Source organism: Naegleria lovaniensis, assembly GCF_003324165.1.
Source record: "Naegleria lovaniensis strain ATCC 30569 chromosome Unknown tig039, whole genome shotgun sequence".
In the NCBI taxonomy this organism is placed as follows: domain Eukaryota; phylum Heterolobosea; class Eutetramitea; order Acrasida; family Naegleriidae; genus Naegleria; species Naegleria lovaniensis.
In genome coordinates this window covers 42897-64474 of record NW_025407861.1, presented here as the reverse complement: position 1 = coordinate 64474, position 21578 = coordinate 42897, and the positions used below count along the sequence as shown (strand labels likewise).

Genomic DNA, 21578 nt, shown 5'->3' with positions numbered 1-21578 from the left:
ATAAATAGGTATGGGTTTAACGGCAATTTTTTTGGCGCTTGGGTTTAGCGGAAGCAATCACAAGAATTGATTTCACCATTGTTTTTGCAAAAAGGGGGTTTCAAAACATTTATTTGGACGAAGATCTGCTGCTTGAATGAGGAGTTGTACCATTGCTCTTTTCACTTGAATGAGATTGGTTCTTCTTTGGTGTTGCAAACACTTCACGCGATGAATCTCGTGATGGAGTTTTAGAAACAGAACTCTTGCTAGAGTGAGAGGCGCTGCTACTTCCCTTGTTGGAATTTTCAGTTTGCAAGGGTGGGGATGATACAGAATGAGCCTGGAATTGCTCAGCAAGTGCTTCAAACATTTGCTTGTGTTGGGTAAGCTTATTGACCTGATCTTGAAGAGGTGGTATGTGTTGTCTAAGATATGAAGCTCTATGTCCCATTAAATCTCTTAGCTTGTCAGATCCCATATTTGAGAAATGAACTCTAATATTATTATCCATATTGGTGAAAATTGGATCTAAAAAGAATGCATTAAACTTGGCTCGAATGTACTTGACAAACATTGCTCTAACACCTGCAAACAGTTGTGCAGCAGCTCTCTTAATTTTCTCACACTTTTCTTCAGTTAGTTCTCTTCCCTTAAGCTGATCGAACACTACATAAAGAGAATCATTGGATTCCTCGAGTGCTACTTTGACACGTTCAACAGTGTCCTCTTCTTTTGGATGCAACAAGTCATATTCAGGCCCTTTCTTTGGTGGTTGTGCTGAAATTAAATCCCAATCCATGATCTTTACAAATGTTTCAAATTCATCTGAAGTCTTATTCCTTACATCTTTGATGATTGATTCAATAAATTCTTCACAAGCTTTGTAAAGCTCATTTGAGAAAGCCTTATATCTTTGAGATAGAGAATTATTCTGGAGCATGTGACGAATGATTAATTTGAATAATTGTTTCATAACAAACTTGCTTCTAATTAATAGACAATCAATTAATGGTTTGAATACAGCTCTACACTTCTTTTGAGCTAAATCAGTAACTCCTCTAATATAATCTGGAGATGTGTGCATTGGATTAACACCAATAGAGACAGCAACTTCATCGTTCGATGTTTGAGGGAATTCTTGAGCAAGAGAGACCACCTCAAATTCAGATAACAATCTTTCAAGTTGAGCACCTCCATAAAGTTTAAAATTTCTATTTCTAATCGGAAGTTTCTCTTGAAGCTGTTGTGAAAACCCAGGCCATTCTTGACCAGATTGGACTCTTTCTTCTTCTAGGGTTAGACCATTCTTTAGGGTGTCAAATTGATTTGTACCATTCAGGGCTTTTACAAAGTTTGTCATAAAAGCGCCAATCATGTGTGTTACTTGTGCTTCAATATTCTCCTTCTCAATTTCTGATAATTCATTCATAGCAGAATCTAGTGATCGTTTTCTCTTCGATAAAGAAGTTTCAATATTGTTCAGAACTGGAGAGATATTTTCTACATATTTTTCATTTAACATTCTTTCGAGATGTCTCTTCAAGTTAAAAAATCCAATCTGTGGCTTGAACTTTTGTTCATCAAATCCAACCTTAGCAAGTTTTTTGTAATCCTTAAGATAGGTATTAATGATTTCATTCTTGAACTCTTCCTCAGCTAGGTTGCGAGTACCATGTCCAGAAGGTAATGAGATATAGAAGACCTTAGAAAGATCTGGAATGTGCCCATCTGTTGCAAGATAATCGTTTGCTTCCTTTGCATCTCTAAACTGGTTATTTCGATTATTGAATTTTGTAACAACAAATATAGTTCTTTCATAATTTGGATCTACTTGCTTAATTAGTGGTCTGACTTGAGTATTGCACCACTCAACTGTTGATTGTTCAAGTGCAATAATAATTCTATTTTGAGGTTTGATAGTATTCATTACAATCTTATGAATTCTTTCTGCTAGAGGATCTTGTTCACCTTTTCTAAAACCTGGAGTATCAAAAATTGTTAAATTTGCGCAATACTTGTATCTAACACGAAGTACAATTGGTCTAGAGTTAACATTAGATTTACCACAAAGATCTTCAGTTCTTTTCCTAATTTCTTTCTCAAGTTCAGGAACTGGTGTTGGTTCTTCTTCAATCTCTGATGGTGTAGCTTCTTTGAAAAAGTTACAAATAGGTTTTTCTGCAGTTGGATCGTTAGTCATTTGTAAAATTAGTGGTCTTCTTGTTCCAATTTGTGTATCAACAGTATTAAATTGGAATCCTAGTAGTGCTTCAACAAACGAACTCTTTCCATCGGATTGCATACCCACTACTACAAGTTCAGGTGCTTCAAATTTCATTTTGTGTTCGTTTACGACAGTTTGAAGATTATTGAAGGCTTCATAGAGTTGCTTATTGTCCTTCGAATTTCCTTGCAGCTGAGAAAATAAAAGTTGACGCTCCTTTTCAACTTTTTCCGATAATTGTTGTTTGTCAATGGCAGCTGCAACCTTCTTCTTTTGTGTTGATGGTGGGTTAGCCTTTTTGTCTGTAGAAGATGGAGTTTTTGATGGTGAAGAAGCAGATTTTGGAGGTGGTGATGATGGAATATTTTCGAATTCTTGAGAACTCAATTCCGTTCCGAATGAACCTCCGAGATGAGGCTGAGCTTGATTAGTGGTTTGACTAGCAGTACTCTCTTCATGATGGTCGTCCAACATAGCATCATCCATCGTCTGGGATAATGAGCCTGATGTCATATCATCAAATGTTGATGAAATATTTAATTGATGATCACCCGATGAGACTGGTGGTGGTGAAAACGAAAGATCATCATCGTAATAGGCTTGTTGCTGCTTGACCTTCTTGGTTTCGGAGTGATTGCCGTTTGGAGCTTCTTTTCTCTTCATTTTGAACTGGTGCACTGCGAGGGTGTTTTTTTTTGTTTTTTTATAAAAGGGCAAGCATGTTCTTTGCGCCTTCCAGTTTTTGGCAGAATTTTTGCTTCCATTGTTCGCTCGAAGGAAAAAAGCGAGGTAAGGGTTGTAAATTTGAGGCTTTGTTCACCGCTTGAGTAAAGGCTTATTATTCAATATCAAACAGTGCTGGTGGTATCACAAATATTCCAATCATAAACTCACGTAGTAGAAAAACTTCTGATCCATTGGTGTTTGTGTTGGTTGAATCCATTCATGTAATGTATTGAATGAGATTTTGATTATACGTTAGAAGGTTTCATGACAATTTGAAAGTCAAACTTCAACAGAGCTGATTCTTAGAAGGGTGATTGCTGTTTCGCATGCCAATTCCACGAGATGTTGTTTGACACGCGAGTCCTCAAGAAGGAAACGTTCAAGCACGTTCTCAACAATAAGACTTTGGCTAGAGTGAAAGCAGGCGCTATTACAATTGGAGGTCAGTAAATCAATACCGTAAAAACAAGAGGCTCCTTCCTTATGATCTGTATTCTGATGATCATGTTTCAAATATTCTCTTTTAAGTCTTAGTATTTCATTTTCTCGAGTGGATAAGGATGTCGATTGAAGTATCATACGAGGAAGGCTCAGAATACACTCTCCAAACACCTCTGAAACATTTGCAGGCACAAGAGTTTGCGAATTCTCTCGTATTATATCTGCCCATAATTGAAATTCAATATGACATCCACCACCACATAAATAATGCTGAGATTGAATATCATTGCATTTTTCAAGCGCAAAATGATTCTTAATAATTTCATAGGCATCTTTGAGTGATCGTTTGGTTTCTTGAACAATGGTGTCTGATGGGCCTCTCAAAACAAAATGATATAAATCTTGGCATGTGTTTGAAATACGAACGAACATGTTTCCTGCGATGCATTGAATAGTGGGACAATCCTCACTTCTGGTTTTCGCTGGAATGGAAAATAAATCATCAATGCTAATTTGAGAAACAGAACCCATTTTCAGAATTGGAAAATCAAAGCATACGCTCATTTGATGTAAAATTTTGGGGGTCATGTTATCAAATATAAACACAGCAGAGTCCTTGTGGTATGAAATGTGGAAATTTGGAAATGCTCCTTCCATAAATATGATAATGCCACCGTCATATGTTGATGCTGTTTGAAAAATAGATTTCCACAGCGATCTTTCAAAGTTGTTAACGTTCTGATTTTTTCGACCAAGCAATAAAATTTTGTTACACTTTTTAAACCTTGCTTGAAGATTTTGAGAATGATAAAATCTTGATGAAAACGACGAGTGTGTGACATTGCAAAATAGACCTCGAAAACCAAAGCTGTCATTCAATTGTCCTCCTGCTATACAATGAAATTTCCTTTGCTTTGGTATTTTTTGAGCAAAACAATCAACTAGGATGTTGGAAAAATGGTTAGCCATATATCTGATGTCTTTTGATTGTAGTGCATTTTGTGTCATGCGAAAGATAGAATCCCTGTCAGAAAATATTAATCGTGAAATCTTTTCGCTTTCCAATGACCTCATCCGTTCAAATGAATTCATCCATACATTCTTTAAAATGAATAAATAATTGCAAATAACCTCCAATGGCAACAACTGTTTTAAATGTAAATCTTCAATGCTCCTCAAAACAAGCTCACAACATAATAAAATTACTCCTGTTGTTCCATCTCCTGCTAGTTCCTCTTGAGTTTTAGATAAATCACACAAAATTTTTCCAATGGGATTTACAATCGGAAGTGATCGTACAATTGTGGCTCCATCGTTGGTATATATCATTTCTGGATTTACATGTTGATGATACTTTACAATTAATTTATGAAAGGACATGGGTCCGAAACTTGAATGTAATAATTGCTTTAGTTTTTTGCATGCATCTAAAATGATGGGAGCGCTACTATGAGAAAGAGACTCATTCATTTTTTAGTTTTCAAATCAGAACTGTTTGACTACCCGTTATTGAAACACCTTGATTCAATGCGTTTTGTGAGAAACGATTGAACGAAAATGTCGTTGGAATTTCCTTACTCTTGTTCCAGCTAACCCCGAAAACTTCCAACTTTTTTTTCTATTCTTGGGAAAATCCCAAAAATTTTCTCGACACCAAAAAGCATCCCCAAAAAAACAAGACCGCACCCCTCTTTGATCAACGTTGCAATGTGTATGGGAGAGATTCAATCACCAGTTTTCTTATTTGCGTACGGATCACTGATATGGAGAGCTGGGTTCCCCTATGAATCAAGCTTTACTGGTTTTATCAAGGGCTTTAGAAGGCGCTTTTGGTTACAAGATACATTCCATAGAGGTGACGCCAAACAACCTGGGCGCACTCTAACAATTGTAAAAGAGGAAGATTACAACCAAATCATTCAAAACAACCTTGAGGAGGGAATTTCGGAAGATGTCATCAACCAACGTTTCATAGTGAATGATTGCTCTTGTCAGCATCAGAATTTCTTTAAGCGAAACGTCTCTACTCATTCGATCCATGAGAAAGATAACAACAACAACGAAACAGATACAAGAGTGTGGGGCACCTGTTATAAAATACCCTTCGAACATGCAGAAAAAGTCATCAAGGATTTAGATTATCGAGAATTAGTGGCTGGATATCGAAAGACCTATGTATCCGTTTATGTTTCGGATTCGATTGTGGCTTGTAGGAAGGCAATTGTATATTATTATGACCCATTTGAAAAGAGAGTAGGGGCCTCAACATCAACTCCTTTTGTTGGCCCTGAAAATTTGTGTTGTACTGCAAAGCATATTGCTAGGTAAGTCACACCATGAACATGCTTAAATACTCATTATTGATACTATTCCATTCCTAGGTCTTTTGGTCTTTCTGGACCTAATAGAGATTATCTGTATCGATTACATGAGCATTTACCCATGAGTGACAAGTACATAGATAACTTGGTTGAATGTGTTCGATCCATTGAATCTCACTATCCAATGAACAACTCGATCCAAGCTGTGTTGAGAACGGAAGAATTTAAGGGGACAATTTTCATTGACCAAGGTGCAACGTCAGCTCTCAGTCAGAGATGCAAGAATTTATTGGCATGTGGTATTCGTCAAGTTTGTGGAGAGTTTGAACCAGATGACATTGTTGTTGTTGTGGACTGTCATACAAACAAAGTGGTTGCCAAAGGATTTTCCAACTTTTCTTCATGTGACATTCGAAAAATACAAGGAAAGAATTCAAAAACGATTTGCCAAGAATTGAACCAACGAACACAACCAGTATTGAATTTGTCGATACCGTCTCAAACTCCACATGAAGTGGTCAGTAAATCACGAATGATTTTGCTGTAGAAAACTTGTTGAACAAACACATTTTGAGCTATTTGAAAAAGATTCGAATCTCTTGGCCATTTCACGTTTGTTGTTGAAGGAAAGGCAAAATTGGTCCTAAAAAATGTCTTCAACAACACAACAACAAACTCAAGATAAAACCAGCAAGGATTATTACTTTGATAGCTATTCTCACTTTGGTACGTTTTGTTATCGGGTTAAGTTTTTTAACATATCGGAATATATGTACATTATCGATGACCATATTTTCAATCACCAATTTCATAACCACAGGAATTCATGAGGAGATGCTCAAGGATGGTATTAGAACCAACGCCTACAAGAATGCAATTCTCCAAAACAAACATCTTTTCAAAGATAAAGTTGTTCTCGACATTGGATGCGGAACAGGTATTTTATGCCTTTTTGCTGCAAAGGCTGGTGCCAAGAGAGTCATTGGTGTAGGTTTTTATTGTTTATTGTAATTTGAAATTAATGTTTATTGTTTCATTTGATGAAAAACCATCATGATGATTACCATAAAAACTATACCAAATTATTAACAATTCTATGGGATGATGCACTTTTTCATTATGATAATCTTCCAAATAGATTGATATGAGTGATATCATTGATAAGGCCAAACAAATCGTTTCCGATAATGGCTATTCTCACGTTATTGAGTTAATCAAGGGTAAAGTTGAAGACATTGCTCAATTACCATTCGGAATTGAAAAAGTAGACATCATCATTAGCGAATGGATGGGATACTTTTTATTATATGAAAGCATGTTACAAACTGTTCTTAGCGCTCGTGATAGATGGTTGAAACCAGGTGGTTATCTTTTCCCTGACAAATGCACCATGTACATTTGTGGTATTGAAGATTCAGAATATAAGAGGGATAAGATTGATTTCTGGGACAATGTTTATGGATTTAATTTTAGTGCCATCAAAGCAGACGCTTTAAGAGAACCTTTGGTTGACTTTGTTGAATCACAACAAATCGTTACTACTCAATCCAAGTTTTTAGAAATTGATTTGAATACTATTCAACCTGAAGATTTGAAGCACATTTCTGCTAGCTTTGAATTTACATCACAATACCAAGAATATTGTCAAGCATTTGTTGCTTGGTTTGATTGTGTTTTTTCTCGCGGACCTCACAAACCTGTTGAATTCTCTACTGGACCATTTACTGAAGGTACTCACTGGAAACAAACAGTTTTCTATTTAGAACATGATTTGCCTTTGAAGCCTAACGATGTGGTTAAGGGCACTATGACCATTTCTCAAAACAAGAGCAATCATCGTGACTTGGATATTTCCATGAAGTATACAGTTAATGGTGGAGCTGTAATCTCACAAGATTATATCATGAGATAAACTAATTTATTCACTAATAATATATAAACATTGTGACTCTAAAAGTTACTGATATGACACAGATGAAACTAGGAATAAAAGTAATCTTCTATCAATAGCTGTATCCGTTGTCACTGAGGATGGAGAGGAAGAGATTGTGAGAGTCCATTCTAGAATTGTTAAAGGGTACGAGGTAAATGCATTCATGTTGTAACCATTGAATCATGAATTTCAATAATTAACATTCCAACACAAATTAATAACAAAATTCAACAAAACTTACCATCTCCCCACGAGACTAATGTTTGAACAAATTCTCCAATTTTCTGATTCGTGTAGTATTCATAAATATCAAATTGTTTTGGAAGAGTTTGCCTTCTCTCAGTGACCTTCATAATGGGCCTAGAATTAAAATTACTAATAACAAAATCACTCCATACAGGATCAAATTCTTGTAAAATACTTCCAATCATAGTATTATTACATCCATAAATCGTAATAGAATGTCCAGTTTTCTTTCTGGCATCAATAGCAAATGAATCAGTCATGGTAAAATTTGAATTTATCAAATCAATGGTCATTGGATAATTCAAAACGGAACGACTTTTCAATGTTGCTATCAATTCCATTTGTTTGTTATTATTGACATCCATTGTCACTCGGCTCACATCAATATAATGATTGTAAATATTTCTCTTGAAATTGAGAGTTAAATTTGTGTTGTTATTGTTGGCATTGTTTTGTAACATATCGGAAATACTTTCTAAATTCGAATATCCATTATTACAGGTCATCATGGGTGGTGGCAGAGACCACGAAACATTTACTCCAATCACTACAGCCAGTAGAGCAATAAATAATGCAGCAAAAAGTGCGACGCATATCGATCCTACAAATGTTCTTTCTTTAGAAAATTGGTAATCAGCTCGAGTCGTTTTGTCATCATCGTCACAGTCGATGTTGCACATTGGGTGATGGTATGTTAAAAATTGCAAATTTTTTTCTTTTGGAATAGAGTTGAACGTTGACGCTGATCAGTTGTTCTGGAATGAACTTGTGTGGAGATCTGGAATCATGAAAGTACTTTTCAATCAACAATTAAATTTATTATTTGATGTGGCGGAACAACAATACGTTTCTCAACTTATTAACATTTTAAAAAATGTCCAAACAAATCACCAAACAAGAACTCTCATCCCTTCTTGAAACCGATCATTCACAAATCGTCTTGCTTGATGTGCGAGAACCAAGCGAGTACACATCATCGGATTTTCCATCCATTCATTCTTCTGCTCATAACATTCCTATTAATACTTTGAAAGAGGCTTTTCATTTAGATGAACATGAATTCAAGAACAAGTATGGATTTGAAAAGCCAAAAACCGATGCCACAATTGTTTGTTATTGTAAGCTCGGAGGAAGAGCCCAAAAAGCAACTGACGCTCTTGCTGAACTTGGCTATCATGATGTCCGTTGTTATAAAGGAAGTGCAAGTGAGTGGTGGTCCAATCAAGCATAAGTTTAAAATGATGATTATTAATCATTAAATTATTGATTAGAACGTTTCACTAGATTATTTGGATTCTGTTCGGATTTCAAAAGGAAATTGAGCAAAACGCGTGGATTTAATTTTCTCAAAACACTTTCAACATGGAATCCATGCAAATTTGCGACCTCCATGATGGCGGCAAAAACAACTACAACAAAAAAATGAGAACAACCTTGTTGTGGGGCGACAACTATGTAAGTATCATGCTCCTAGGGTTGTATAATCAACAAACACTGACCCCTATTTACTTCCGATGTGCATACAAAACACTGAATAGACTGATAAGAATGGCTCTCCGACAGCAACCAATGCTGTTGCCTATTCCCCTGATGGAACTTTATTGGTCTCGGCTAGTTATAAGCACGTGTTGATCTACAACGCCATAAACTTCCAGTTTATTAAACACTGCAGAGCCCATACCGACACCGTTTATTGTCTCGCTTTTGCTAAGGACGGAAAAGTTTTTGCTTCTGGAGGGTAAGTTTGAGAATGGCTTCTGTATTTACAACTGACGAAAAATAGAGCTGACAACACTGTGATTGTGTGGACAAACACCGGAGAAGGCAAATTGAAATACAGTCACAACGATTCAATTCAATGTGTAGCATTTAATCCATCAACAAATCAATTATTGAGTTGTGCATGTACTGATTTCGCAATATGGTCACAAGATGAAAAAGAAATTCAAAAGACAAAAGTAAATTCCAAGATATTATGCTGCAGTTGGACAAATGACGGCCAACATTTAGCTCTTGGATTCTTTGATGGCACTGTCAGAATTTTCAACAGAGAGGCAAAGGAACTTGTAAACTTTACACGATCGGAGCCAATTTGGACAATATCTTTTAATCCATCAAGAGATGAACAGTATGACATACTTGCTGTTGGCTGTTGGGATCAAACACTGTCTTTCTACCATTTAAGTGGCAAACAAATTATTAAGGATCAAAAGCTTGGATTTGACCCTTGTTGTATTTCATACTTTAGCAATGGAGAATATTTATGTGTTGGTGGATCATCAGGAGAAGTGTCTCTATGGAACAAGGATGGAGTTCAATTAGTACCAATATCAAAACATCAAGGATGGGTGTGGGGAGTAGCTCAAAAGCCAAATCAAAACTATGTGGTATGTTTTTATCTTCGAATGATCAATGATTGTTAACATTTGTTAGGCCGTCGGAACCAATGAAGGTGCTCTTCAAGTTTTTAAATTAGACTTCATCACTGTTCACAGTTTGTATGGAAATATTTATGCCTTCAGAGATTCAATGACGGATGTAGTTGTTCAAGATCTTGTAAATGACAAGAAAGTTACAGTGAAATGCAAGGATTACGTGAAGAAAATAGCTATTTACAGAGACAGAATGGCTGTTCAACTAAAAAACAAAATTCATATTTTGGAACTGACCAATTCCAAGACTGAAAATGAATCGGGTGAAGAGGTAGAAGAAGAAATGCAATACAGAATAATAGAAAAAATATTTAAGGATATTGAGTGTAGCATGCTTGTCATTACATATGGAAATTTGATTTTGTGCCACGAAAAAGAATTGAACTTGTATGATTTTAAAGGCAATTTACAAAGGGTGTGGGATTTGGATGCACCAATCAAGTATATTAAGGTTATTGGTGGTCCTCCTTTTAAAGAAGCTCTGCTGGTTGGTCTATCGAATGGATCTATTTTGAAAATCTTTGTTGATAATCCATTTCCTGTTCAACTCTTAAAACATGACTTTTCTATTCGAAGCTTGGACCTTAACATGAGGTATGTTAATATTTAGAAAGATAGTTGATAATTATTTTCGTTAGCCGAAGAAAACTGGCACTCGTAGATCAAAACAATGATCTCATGGTTTATGATTTAAAAGAAAAGAAATATATTTATCAAGAAAAGAATGCAGAGGGAGTTGCTTGGAATTCAGAACATGAACATATGTTATGTTATTCAGGAAGTGGTTTTCTAAACATCAAGACTGAAAATTTCCCTGTTAACCAACACAAACTACAAGGATTAGTGGTTGGTTTTACCGGTTCCAAGGTGTTTTGTTTACATCAAGTGTCTATGAGCACTGTTGACGTGCCACAATCTGCAACTCTTTTTAGATATATTGAGAAAGGAGACTTTCAAGAGGGTTACAAAATCGCTTGCTTAGGTGTCACAGAATCCGATTGGAGATTGTTAGGAGTTCAGGCGTTACTAGGTGTGAATTTAGATATTGCAAGAAGGTGCTTCAACCGAATCGAGGATACAAAGTTTATATCTCTTATAGACAAGTACGAGAAGTTAATTAAGCAAAATCAATTCAACAGAGATTTATTTGTTGGTGAAATTCATGCTTATCAAGGAAGATTTGACGAAGCATCAAAAATGTTCGTCAAAGGAGGACGAGCAGATCTGGCTATGGATATGTTGTGTGATTTAAGGAAATGGAAGGAGGCTAAAGAACTTGCACTAACATATGACAACATCAACCTCACAGATATGATATTGCGCCAAGCTAAAACGTCAGAAGAAGATAACGATCTTAAATCAGCAGCTGAGTTGTATGCAGCTGCAGGTAACTACGACAAAGCTGTTCAGATCATGGGTGATAATAAGTGGTTTGACCTGTTATTGGAAACTTGTAGAAATTTAAATCCAAACGAGGCTAGAGGTGTGGCTATGTGTGCTGAATATTTCAGAAAGAACAAACTCTATGATTATGCAAAAGAAGCGTATCAAAAGATTGGAGATTATTCTTCGCTGATTAAGCTATTTGTGACCTCCGAAAAATGGGATTCAGCGTTCGAGGTTTTAGAGAAACATCCAGAATTTTCTGCCGAAGTATACCTTCCATATGCAGAGCATTTAGCAATTGAGGATCGATTTGATGAAGCTCAGGAAGCGTTTAGGAAAGCAAATAGGCCAGAAAAAGCGTTAAGAATCATTGAAGAACTTGCCCAAAATGCGATTGATGAAAATAGGTTTAAGGATGCAGCATATTATTTATGGAAAGTTGCACATGAAATCATGATCAACACAAAGAACGAGCAAGTGGTGACAGAATCTGTTTGGAAAGAAATCAAAAAGTTTGAGAAATATTACCGTCTGAGCCAAATTTATTTTGCGTATGACCTTGTGCACAAATATTCAGAGCTTCCATTCAACTCAGTGGATACGAGACATCTCTTCAATGCCTGCTTATACCTCTATAATAATTTGGACGTTTCTAATCTTCCCAAAGGAGTCTCCAGGATCACAATAACGGTCACTATGGCAAAACTTGGCCTTTCTCTTGAAAACTACAAGTTGGCAAGAGAGGTTTATCAAAATATTCAACATTTACGACTGCCAAAACCAATAATGGATGAAATTGAATTATCTAGCATTTCTATTCACAGCAAGCCAATGAGAAACAATGAAGAATGTACACCAATCTGCTTTAGATGCTCTGCGTCCAATCCATTCTTGAACGAAAGAGGTGTTGACAGCTGTGTAAATTGTGGCCATCAATTCCAACGATCACCTCTCTCATATCATATTCTTCCTCTTGTTGAATTTGAACTTGAAGATGGAATTGAGGAAGAAGAAGCGATCAAATTAATCAACCAGGCACCTCCATCACTCTCAAGAAAAGCAACAGATCGATGGAAAGAAAGTAAGTCCTCGAATGTCCAGACATTGCGCCTAGATGGAGAAGACGAGCCCTATGAAGAACCATCACCAATCGCAGATCAGTTTAGCAAGGCTTTGTTAAAAATTGACGGAAAGGTCGTAAAAGTCAATAGAGAAATGCTCAAATCTTTCAAAAGAGAGGATGTATTTATTGTGGATTGGAAGAATCCTTTGATCAGGAGACATTTCTTCAAATGCATTATTCCAAATTTTCCAATTGTTCAGTGTAATCATTGTAACCTATTTTTCCATCAAGAAGATTTTGAATTCGAAGTTTTAAAGAATAACGGAAAATGCCCATTTTGCCAACACTAATCTCAATGTTCCAATTTTACCCTTCTATTTATATTAAATTTTGTTGTATATTCCTTTTGAATCTTCTTCTTAAACACTGTGAATAAGTGCTCTTTTGCCGTATCATAATTCGTAATAATATAATGAAGTTTTTGAGAGTCATTCATGGTTGCAGTCTCATCTGGATTCATTGTATCACATAGCTGAATAATTTGATTTTTGAACGCATCATCTTTTTGTTCTTGGACGAATTTCATCAACATTTCAATATTCTTGTCACAAACATTGTATCTCACAAAAGTATACAAGGCAATTAACAATGAATCCGTGACGTCATAGTTAGTTTCATGGACTTCTCCAATTCTATTATGTCGAACTTGATAAGTTGAGGGAAGTAAATGTATCAATGAGTTGAATACTTGTTTCTTGATGGTTTTGTTTGCTTGTTTTGATTTTTTGTCGACATCCTCCTTGATCAAAAAGAAGGATCGTGCAGCTCTTACATTACATTTCATGAGCTTTTTTACTGGTAATTCATTGGCACATTCATAACAAGCAAGAGTATTACAATTTGCCAATTTTGCAAGGGTATTTGCGGATGATTTAGCGTTAAATTTCAACAAAAATTCCTCAGCGCCTACGATCCATTCATCGTCATTTGATGATTTCCGAGAATATCGTTGTGAAATGTTTCTGAAATTTTCTTTCATAAACAATCCAAATTGTTGCAGTGATGTGATGTGAGATGTATCAATCAAACCACATTCTAAAGTCGTTCCGGTCTCATTTAATATTGAATATCCAGTTTTAGAAGATGAAATATCTAATCCTAGATAATAAGTTTTCTGCCTTCGGAGATGTGATGTTGTTATAGTGGTAATATTTTGATAATTTAGAGATGATGTTTTTAGGTTAGATTTGAACGTGCTTGATGACGATGGGATGCAACGAATAAACGAGAGTGAAATCTTGAGCATTTTTTTAATTTCAATCCTCAATCAAATTCAATTTAACAAGTCCAGTGAAAGTGTTTATTTTGATTTGCGACATGTTTTGAAACTCAATCAAAAATCAAATTCTTTTTCTTTTTTGAATGTGAGGATTGTTTTTTCTGAGATTGAGAAACAATGGTTGATTCCTTGTTTTCTGTTGGAGCTCTTCGATGCGTTAAAAAACCATCTTGGAGAAATTGATCAATACTTGTATTGTACTGTTATCAGACCACTTACCAAAATGTGAATGATCATAAAATTCTGTTTCTATAACCTTCTTCTTACTGAACTTCGTTGAGGTGAGTGGTTGCAGATCTAAGAAAAAGTCCTTATCCTCACTGGACACATTTCGTTCAGAACGAATTCCCCATCCAATGTCAGTGGAATCTACTAGGTCTGAAATGTTTGAAAACCAAAAATTAGATTTAGTCATGTTGTTTGAGGATGATGAGGAAGAAGAAGCATTTGATACAATGGAGGCCTTGCTTGAGGCTGATGAAGAAACGGAAGAATGATGTGAGGTCGAATGCTTTGATGAGCAAGTAGATTTAAGAGGAGATATAGGACGTTTTTTGTGGCTTCCGTATGTACTGTTATTACTACTTGTGCTTCCCTCATCATGGGGTTTGACTGATAGCGACAAACCCACATTGTTGGACTTGGATTTATGTTCAATGGAATGACGATGTTTATCTCGGGATTGCTCAAGCATTAAAGGCTGGTCATGATGAGGCTTCTTCTTGGGACTTTCTTCCTGTTGTTCTATCCAGGCTCGTTGTTGGAGTTCTTCTTTTCGGAAACTCTCCTTCAGAACGCTGCATATATTGTTGGACAGCTTTTGATGGCCTAAGGCTTGAAGCTAATATGTTGTTGAATGAAACATAAAATTTACTTTGGAGTGTTCAAAAACTTACCATGATGATGTGTGTTGTGGACGGGTTTGTGGAGCTCTTCTTTCAGGTCGAGATGTGAATATTTGTTTTAATATTTACTAGACGCAGCTGATGGAACTCGTCTTTTTTTTTAAGGTTAGGACCAAATTGTCGAATGAGGATGCCATTTATGTTATCTCACCACAAACTACGCCATAAGAAAACTGCCAGCGAAAAAATTCGACTCAAAAAGGCAAAAATTTTTTGACAACGAAATGCAGAAACTCCGGGATTGGTTCAGAATCTTGTAAAGTTTTATTCAGTGCTGACGTTCGTTCATTAAAAGTGTCCTCCTGATTAAGACCACACCTATTGTACAAAGCCAGTTACTAAAGTTTCGAAAGCAATTCTCTTCAGCGCTCATCTCTCGTTCTCTTCCCACAGTTGAACTGTCCTATACAAGGATTAGTTGATTGTTGGTGATAATACTCACATTCACAGTAATTACTCCGTTCAACAAGTTTCTCGTTACACGATAAAAATCCATCTTTTGTTGTACTGATCACTTGGTGTCTAAGTTACATCAAAGTTGCTGTGTCATCTTAGTTTAGGTGTGTGATTTAAAATACTCGACCTCATCTTTAGGTGAAGGCATTTTTTTTCGAGTGAAAATCGATGTCAACTTGAAAAATTAAATTACAACAAAAAGTAAAAAATTTAATTTAATTTTTAACAAAAAATTTATTACACATCACAACTTTGGGAAAACATGTTCATGGCATCGCTTTCATCGTCGTTGTCATTTGCATTGTCCTTGCCATATTGAACGTTTGAAATTGGATCATATTTGGAGGTTATTTCATGTTCTTCGTGATCTTCGCATCGAGTACACACTTCGGAGAGAGATTTCCCTGGTACAAAAGACAACAAGGCAACATTTTCCTCTTGGAATGAGAAGATCGGGTAGGGTATTGCAAGAAATTGCTTGTACTTCTCATTGTTTCGTTGCCTGTTTTGAAAGGGAATTTTCAAATCTCTACATACCATGAGTCTCCTAATTTTCGGAAGCATGAACTGGATCAAACTTTGATCTTTACATGTCGGAAACATTCTGTCCAAATAATTATACTTTCCTCCATTGTTGGATGTGTTTTTCATACGCCTTTCATCATCAATGTGTGCTCCTTCGAATCCCTGTGTTTCAAAGTGAACCAAATTTCCGTATACTTTGATTAAAGGAATTACATGATGGAATAGAATATGCATATACCAACTTTGAGAACCACTATCAGTATAAAGAGATTGAACCACTTCTTCCATCTCATTTAGCTTGAGTTGAAGGTTATTAAGTTCGGATTCAGAAAAGGATTCATTTTGAAGTAATTTCAACACATTTCTAAATTTGCTCATTAATGTGATATATTGAGGAACGATTACCTTACGTAATCTTCTCAAATTGCTTAAAATGGAATTAACTTGTTTTCCGGTTAAGTAACACTTCAACTTTTGTCCTTTCTCAGTTATTTTGAAATTATTGAGATTTGGAATCTTGCGAATGATCCTGACAATAGTTTCTCGTTTGTTGCTCGTCATTATTGCATCAATTAATATTCTTTCCATTATTCGTTCTTTCATATGGAGCAAACAGATGACAATTTTGAATGGACTAACTCCGAGCAGACAACCCAACTGTTCTTTGCTTCTAGCGAGGTGAAAATGGTCACAAAAAGTATTCAATGTATTGCAATATGGACACATTTGTGAAAATTTAAGATTAGAGATACGCTTTAACGAAAGAAGATCTGTTGTGACACAAAAATCCACCTTGTGATTTACTCCATCAACATCCACCCCATGACATGTCATCGATTCAATCATTACTCGAATAATTCCAGTTATTGCTCGAAGTTGATTTTCTTTTCCCTTCCAAACAGCCACAGGATGGACTGCTTCTCTTGATTGAGGACTCCCAAAATTTTTCATATTTAATGGAGCGCATGCGAATGTAACACGGCCTTTAGATCCATCGAGATTGAGTTTGAACCACTTAATTTTTGTTTTCCAATTTTTATCCTCTTCGTTGAGATGAGCAGCTAATTCCTTGTCTGTTGATATTTGTTTTACCCATTGTACATATAATTCAATCATATATTTAACTAAAGAATAAAGGCTGATGAAAAAAATATTTTCATTCTTCTCATGTGTCCCTTTAAATTCAATTAAGGCCTTAATACTAACTACAGATTGAACTGATGACATACTTGAGAGAGGAGTGGTTTTGGAGCTTGAAGATGACACCAGTTCCTTATATTGAGTGTTACTGATTTTGGCTTTGTCTTTCGCTTGGATATCAAGTAACTTTTTCCGTACTACTCGCAACTTTCGTTTTGTCACTTTTTTTCTTTGATTTGTCTCTTCACTCGATGAAGAAGCATCACTTTGCGAATAATCATCGTCCTCCCAATCCATTTCATCATCGTCATTTGAGCTTGTTTGTAGAGCTACACTACTGCTTACAGGTTCTTCTTGTGAGATTGTTGATGTTGTTTCATTAATTGCTTCACTTGATTGATGTTCTTCATATTCATCAAAATTTTCATCGATTTCAGAACTAATTTCAGATGAAACAGGATCATCGAGATCATTTGGGTAATCATTAATGGCAATAGGGTTTGTTTTTTCTTGTTTGTTTAGATACATTTCGATATATGAGTCATATTCTGGTATTTTTTTGTTTGTGACTAATTTTCGAACTTTCGTGTCAATGTCATCATAATCCTTTCGTTTGCTTAATGTTCGATAAACAATATCGGGGAACATGTCAATCAATAGATCGAAAAATTCAGAGAAATTTGAAATTCCATTATTATACAGCAAAAGTTCGATTCCGCAAAGTAATGATCCGAGCTTGCTTTTTGTATATTGAGATTTGTCTTGTTCAATCATACTTTTGGTTGTTTTTTCACTGCCTTTTTTGCATGTCAACAACAACTTCCCATTAGATTTCGTCTCTTTTTCGAATTGATGAAATTCTTTCTGCATCTTGTCAATAGATGGATTTGCAATATTAAAATGTAATGAGTTACATATCGCAAAACTCTTGTTCTTTAATTTAATAACAGCATCTCCTTGGAGCTTATACTGAGAGAAATTGAGATCAGCATTATCAATAATATTTTTCAATTTGTTTTCTGTGCTCGGTGGTCTTCCTCGCTTTTGTTTTATGCGAGTGAAGCCATCGACAAAAGTAATTGTTGTATTTTGTTGTGTGTTTGAATGTTGGTTTGATTGATTGGTTTCATGTTGTGAAGGTTGAGATGATAATGTGTTCGGATTGTCAAGGTTATGTTGGGTTGTGGAGAAATTATGAGAAGATTGTGTGATGTATTGCTGATTGAATTGTGGATAATAGGATTGATGATTTTGAAATAAATGTTCACATCCTCCATATTGAATAGGGATATTCTGATAGCTCATTGAATTGGATTGGTTTGGTTGTATTAGATCTTCATAAATTCTTTCGAAAGATAGTGTGGATGTTCTTGGTGAATCAAATTGAAAAGATCCCGGATTAATGCTACTGAAACCAGTAGATGACGATGATTGCACATTGAAAGAAGATAATGGAGAGGAACACCATATGTGGTGATTTTGATTTGAAAGTCCATATGATTGACCTTCAAAAAAGTTGTTGTTAGATGTGGTTTGGTTTGTGGATGGTGATGAAAAGTTCCAATTTGATGACATTTTTTGTGATTTAGAGTATTGAGGATTGAATTCAATTGTTTTATTGTACAAACTCGAATTCTTTGTCAAACTTGAACGATGTCCACACTTGATTAGTTTCCACATTACATGTGAGAGAAATGTATACAATTTTCATCTTGTGTTTCGTAATCTTCTTTCCGAATTTACGTGTAAGACGTGAGTGAGTAATTTCCAACTCAGACCAATGCTTGCATTTGTCTAAAGGAGGAACACTGTCAGTAAATCTGAATTGAATGCACTTCTGTCTCTTCTTTAGGCCATTCCACAAAATGTCTTGATACCATTGGTAATATTTAGCCTTTGTTCCCCTCAGAGCAAGATAAAACACGTTTGGGTTGCAACATCCAACCGTTTCATGGCTGATGGAGTTTGAACATCTCATCTGTAGATGTTGATAAATAATATTTCTTGCACATTTGGCGAACTGTTCCCATATAATTCCATAAATTTGTTTCTTCTCATCTGGTACTTCTTTAAAGGAATTATATTTTGGGACAAATTCAAAAAGTCCTTTCTCTAAAGTGAATTGATATTCCTTGTGAGTGTCTTCAGCAGCTTCATCTGTGGTTCTTGATTTTCGTTTTTTGCTCTGTTGGGAAATATTGTCATCATCACATTTGTTGTTTGGTGTTATCGTACATTGTGTCTCATCAACAATACCAGAGAAGCTGCTTGTGCTAGGCAATAGACAGCAAGGTGGAAATGACATAGTTTCGTCTGTGAAGATCCATTCCTGAACAAGTTAAGCAAACACATTGCAACAAATTTGAAACATACTGTAGAGGTAGTAGTTATTACTGGTGATGATGGCTGAGAAGTGTTCATCTCGATGCTTGATGATGAAGGAATCTTGAAATGTGTTACTACTGAATAATGGACAAACATAATACTTACATTGTTCGTACTCTGGTTCGTTGTGGATTGGCTATCCAATGCTGGTGATTCATAGGCCTTGATATAATTGAGATCAATACAAGGTGAACGATATTCACTAGTACTTACGTGATTAGTATTTGTTTCGCAACTCGAATCACAATCAGAAACACCAAGCTGAGGTAAAGATTAGTGTCGGTGTTGAAATTGTTGTTTGATGTTGTTGTTGTTGTGGTAATATGGATAATCAATTACTTACACAGTATAGAGGCACAGTACCCTCTTCAATGACCACTAATTCAGCTTCCATGTTGTTGTGTGTTGTTGGTGTGTTTTTTTGTGTGCCAAGCAGAAAACAACACCACAGACCAATCACTCCATTTTTTTTGACTCCGGGACTTACTAAAACGAGCCGAATTTTTTCTTCGTCAGTTTTTGCACTTTACGCTCAGGCGTAGTTTGTGGTGCTCATTGGAATGAAACTTCTAATGGTGTCACAAATTTTGTAATAACATAAATGGTGAGTACAACGATGGATGTGATGTACATTAACGTTGACGTCATTAGCGTGAAATGATAATTTTTTCTACACTTGTGATTTATTATCAAACGAACCTTCGATAAAACAAGGTAAATGTTGAAAAAGAATTCAAAGAAGATCTTCACTCGATCTTTTAACCTTCTAACATATCATCAAGGAAGACCCCTCTCCTTCATTCTTGGACCTAGTTCACCATCCCAAATTTTGTTCTTCCGAAAAAAATGATCAACACAACTGTCCAATCTCTCGCAGTTGTTGTGTGTATTTGCGTTATCATTTGTGGAAGTGTACAAGCAGCCATCAATGAATTCGGAAAGCAGTATCCTCTCACAGACAGTACTGGATTTTATTTAACTCCTAATGAACCATACCATGCTAATTTCGGAGTTAAATTTCAAAATGATGCTGAAGGTTTTTATTCTGTGAACTCTCTGAATGTCAAGATCTATGAAAATTATCCAAAACTAAATGTTGAGAATGATACACAATTACAGATTTTCGGAATGTACTCTCTGAATTTGACTCAAGCAGAATATAATTTTGAAAATTCAACTTTATTTATGTATCTCGCATTCGCCTCGGGAGTGTTTAATGTCATTCCCAACTCAATGAAGTTAATGCTTTTTAATGATGCACAAAAATCGTTCATCCTAATTCCAAATCAAGTGAGAGGTCTTGTCGATGTACGATATTCAAATAATTCAATTCACGAGTTGGCCACAATCTCTTCTTCCAGCTCATCATTTATTTACTTTGGATTTTTTGGAATTTCTCAAGAACAAACACTGGAAATGAACGAATGGGCTACCATAAGCTATCCACAAGTTGTGAAATACAATTTGAACCAATTTAACCAGACATTGAGCGTCTTTTACTATGATCCATTTAGCACAGTAGCTCATCAAGCTCATTTCTATAAGGCATATATTATTACTGACATTCCCTCAACAGATGCATTGCAGTTACCTTCAAAAGAATACGTTATTCTTCATAGATTTAATATTGTTGGAGCTGATGGACAAAATCCTTCACAACCTGATTATCGAGGAATTGGAGTTCCCAATTTCATTTTCACATTTGATTCTAAATATGGGTTTTCCGATTACAAAGGAAACAAGATTTCCATCAATGAATCTACATTAACATGTGCCTATCAATTGAAAAATACTCAGGATTTATCATTGAAAGAAGGAGCTGCCATTGTAGATCCACAAACACAGCAAGTGACTTGTTTATGGTATGGATCTAGTAGTAGTTCCATTGAATCAATTGCCCTTATTGCTCAATCCTCATATGATTACACGACTATCATTATTGGTGTCAGTGTATCGATTGGTGGAGCTGTATTGTTGATCGTGTTCGTCATATTTGCAACATTTTTGGGCTATTTGATGTGGAGAAGAAAGAAAAAGAAAAGATATCAAACATTCTAGTACGCTTGATATTAAA

At 35.6% G+C, this 21578-nt stretch overlaps 12 protein-coding genes across 12 annotated transcripts; 5 read left to right on the top strand and 7 right to left on the bottom strand.

The window, feature by feature from the left end:
• Positions 1-109: 109 nt before the first annotated feature.
• On the bottom strand, positions 110-2869 carry C9374_009867 (uncharacterized protein; the record flags this gene model as incomplete). Its single annotated transcript, XM_044700101.1, has 1 exon — positions 110-2869. One exon carries the CDS (start codon positions 2867-2869, stop codon positions 110-112), a length of 2760 nt encoding a protein of 919 aa, XP_044544418.1.
• A 342-nt stretch (positions 2870-3211) lies between these two features.
• On the bottom strand, positions 3212-4843 carry C9374_009866 (uncharacterized protein; the record flags this gene model as incomplete). Its single annotated transcript, XM_044700100.1, has 1 exon — positions 3212-4843. One exon carries the CDS (start codon positions 4841-4843, stop codon positions 3212-3214), a length of 1632 nt encoding a protein of 543 aa, XP_044544417.1.
• A 237-nt stretch (positions 4844-5080) lies between these two features.
• C9374_009865 (uncharacterized protein) lies at positions 5081-6241 on the top strand (the record flags this gene model as incomplete). The annotated part of the gene is made up of 2 exons (XM_044700099.1): positions 5081-5697; positions 5755-6241. The coding sequence occupies 2 exons, from the start codon at positions 5081-5083 to the stop codon at positions 6239-6241; spliced, it is 1104 nt and encodes a 367-aa protein (XP_044544416.1).
• Positions 6242-6344: 103 nt separating this feature from the next.
• On the top strand, positions 6345-7606 carry C9374_009864 (uncharacterized protein; the record flags this gene model as incomplete). Its single annotated transcript, XM_044700098.1, has 3 exons — positions 6345-6420; positions 6515-6681; positions 6833-7606. 3 exons carry the CDS (start codon positions 6345-6347, stop codon positions 7604-7606), a joined length of 1017 nt encoding a protein of 338 aa, XP_044544415.1.
• A 45-nt stretch (positions 7607-7651) lies between these two features.
• On the bottom strand, positions 7652-8553 carry C9374_009863 (uncharacterized protein; the record flags this gene model as incomplete). Its single annotated transcript, XM_044700097.1, has 2 exons — positions 7652-7755; positions 7869-8553. The coding sequence occupies 2 exons, from the start codon at positions 8551-8553 to the stop codon at positions 7652-7654; spliced, it is 789 nt and encodes a 262-aa protein (XP_044544414.1).
• Positions 8554-8747: 194 nt separating this feature from the next.
• C9374_009862 (uncharacterized protein) lies at positions 8748-9104 on the top strand (the record flags this gene model as incomplete). The annotated part of the gene is made up of 1 exon (XM_044700096.1): positions 8748-9104. The coding sequence occupies one exon, from the start codon at positions 8748-8750 to the stop codon at positions 9102-9104; it is 357 nt and encodes a 118-aa protein (XP_044544413.1).
• Positions 9105-9295: 191 nt separating this feature from the next.
• On the top strand, positions 9296-13104 carry C9374_009861 (uncharacterized protein; the record flags this gene model as incomplete). The annotated part of the gene is made up of 5 exons (XM_044700095.1): positions 9296-9328; positions 9412-9611; positions 9657-10260; positions 10307-10899; positions 10944-13104. The coding sequence occupies 5 exons, from the start codon at positions 9296-9298 to the stop codon at positions 13102-13104; spliced, it is 3591 nt and encodes a 1196-aa protein (XP_044544412.1).
• Positions 13105-13106: 2 nt separating this feature from the next.
• C9374_009860 (uncharacterized protein) lies at positions 13107-14060 on the bottom strand (the record flags this gene model as incomplete). Its single annotated transcript, XM_044700094.1, has 1 exon — positions 13107-14060. The coding sequence occupies one exon, from the start codon at positions 14058-14060 to the stop codon at positions 13107-13109; it is 954 nt and encodes a 317-aa protein (XP_044544411.1).
• Positions 14061-14143: 83 nt separating this feature from the next.
• On the bottom strand, positions 14144-14992 carry C9374_009859 (uncharacterized protein; the record flags this gene model as incomplete). Its single annotated transcript, XM_044700092.1, has 3 exons — positions 14144-14262; positions 14313-14934; positions 14990-14992. 3 exons carry the CDS (start codon positions 14990-14992, stop codon positions 14144-14146), a joined length of 744 nt encoding a protein of 247 aa, XP_044544410.1.
• A 699-nt stretch (positions 14993-15691) lies between these two features.
• Positions 15692-18694, bottom strand: C9374_009858 (uncharacterized protein; the record flags this gene model as incomplete). Its single annotated transcript, XM_044700091.1, has 1 exon — positions 15692-18694. The coding sequence occupies one exon, from the start codon at positions 18692-18694 to the stop codon at positions 15692-15694; it is 3003 nt and encodes a 1000-aa protein (XP_044544409.1).
• Positions 18695-18734: 40 nt separating this feature from the next.
• Positions 18735-19898, bottom strand: C9374_009857 (uncharacterized protein; the record flags this gene model as incomplete). The annotated part of the gene is made up of 5 exons (XM_044700090.1): positions 18735-19448; positions 19493-19564; positions 19610-19666; positions 19718-19765; positions 19848-19898. The coding sequence occupies 5 exons, from the start codon at positions 19896-19898 to the stop codon at positions 18735-18737; spliced, it is 942 nt and encodes a 313-aa protein (XP_044544408.1).
• Positions 19899-20350: 452 nt separating this feature from the next.
• C9374_009856 (uncharacterized protein) lies at positions 20351-21562 on the top strand (the record flags this gene model as incomplete). Its single annotated transcript, XM_044700089.1, has 1 exon — positions 20351-21562. One exon carries the CDS (start codon positions 20351-20353, stop codon positions 21560-21562), a length of 1212 nt encoding a protein of 403 aa, XP_044544407.1.
• Positions 21563-21578: the final 16 nt, after the last annotated feature.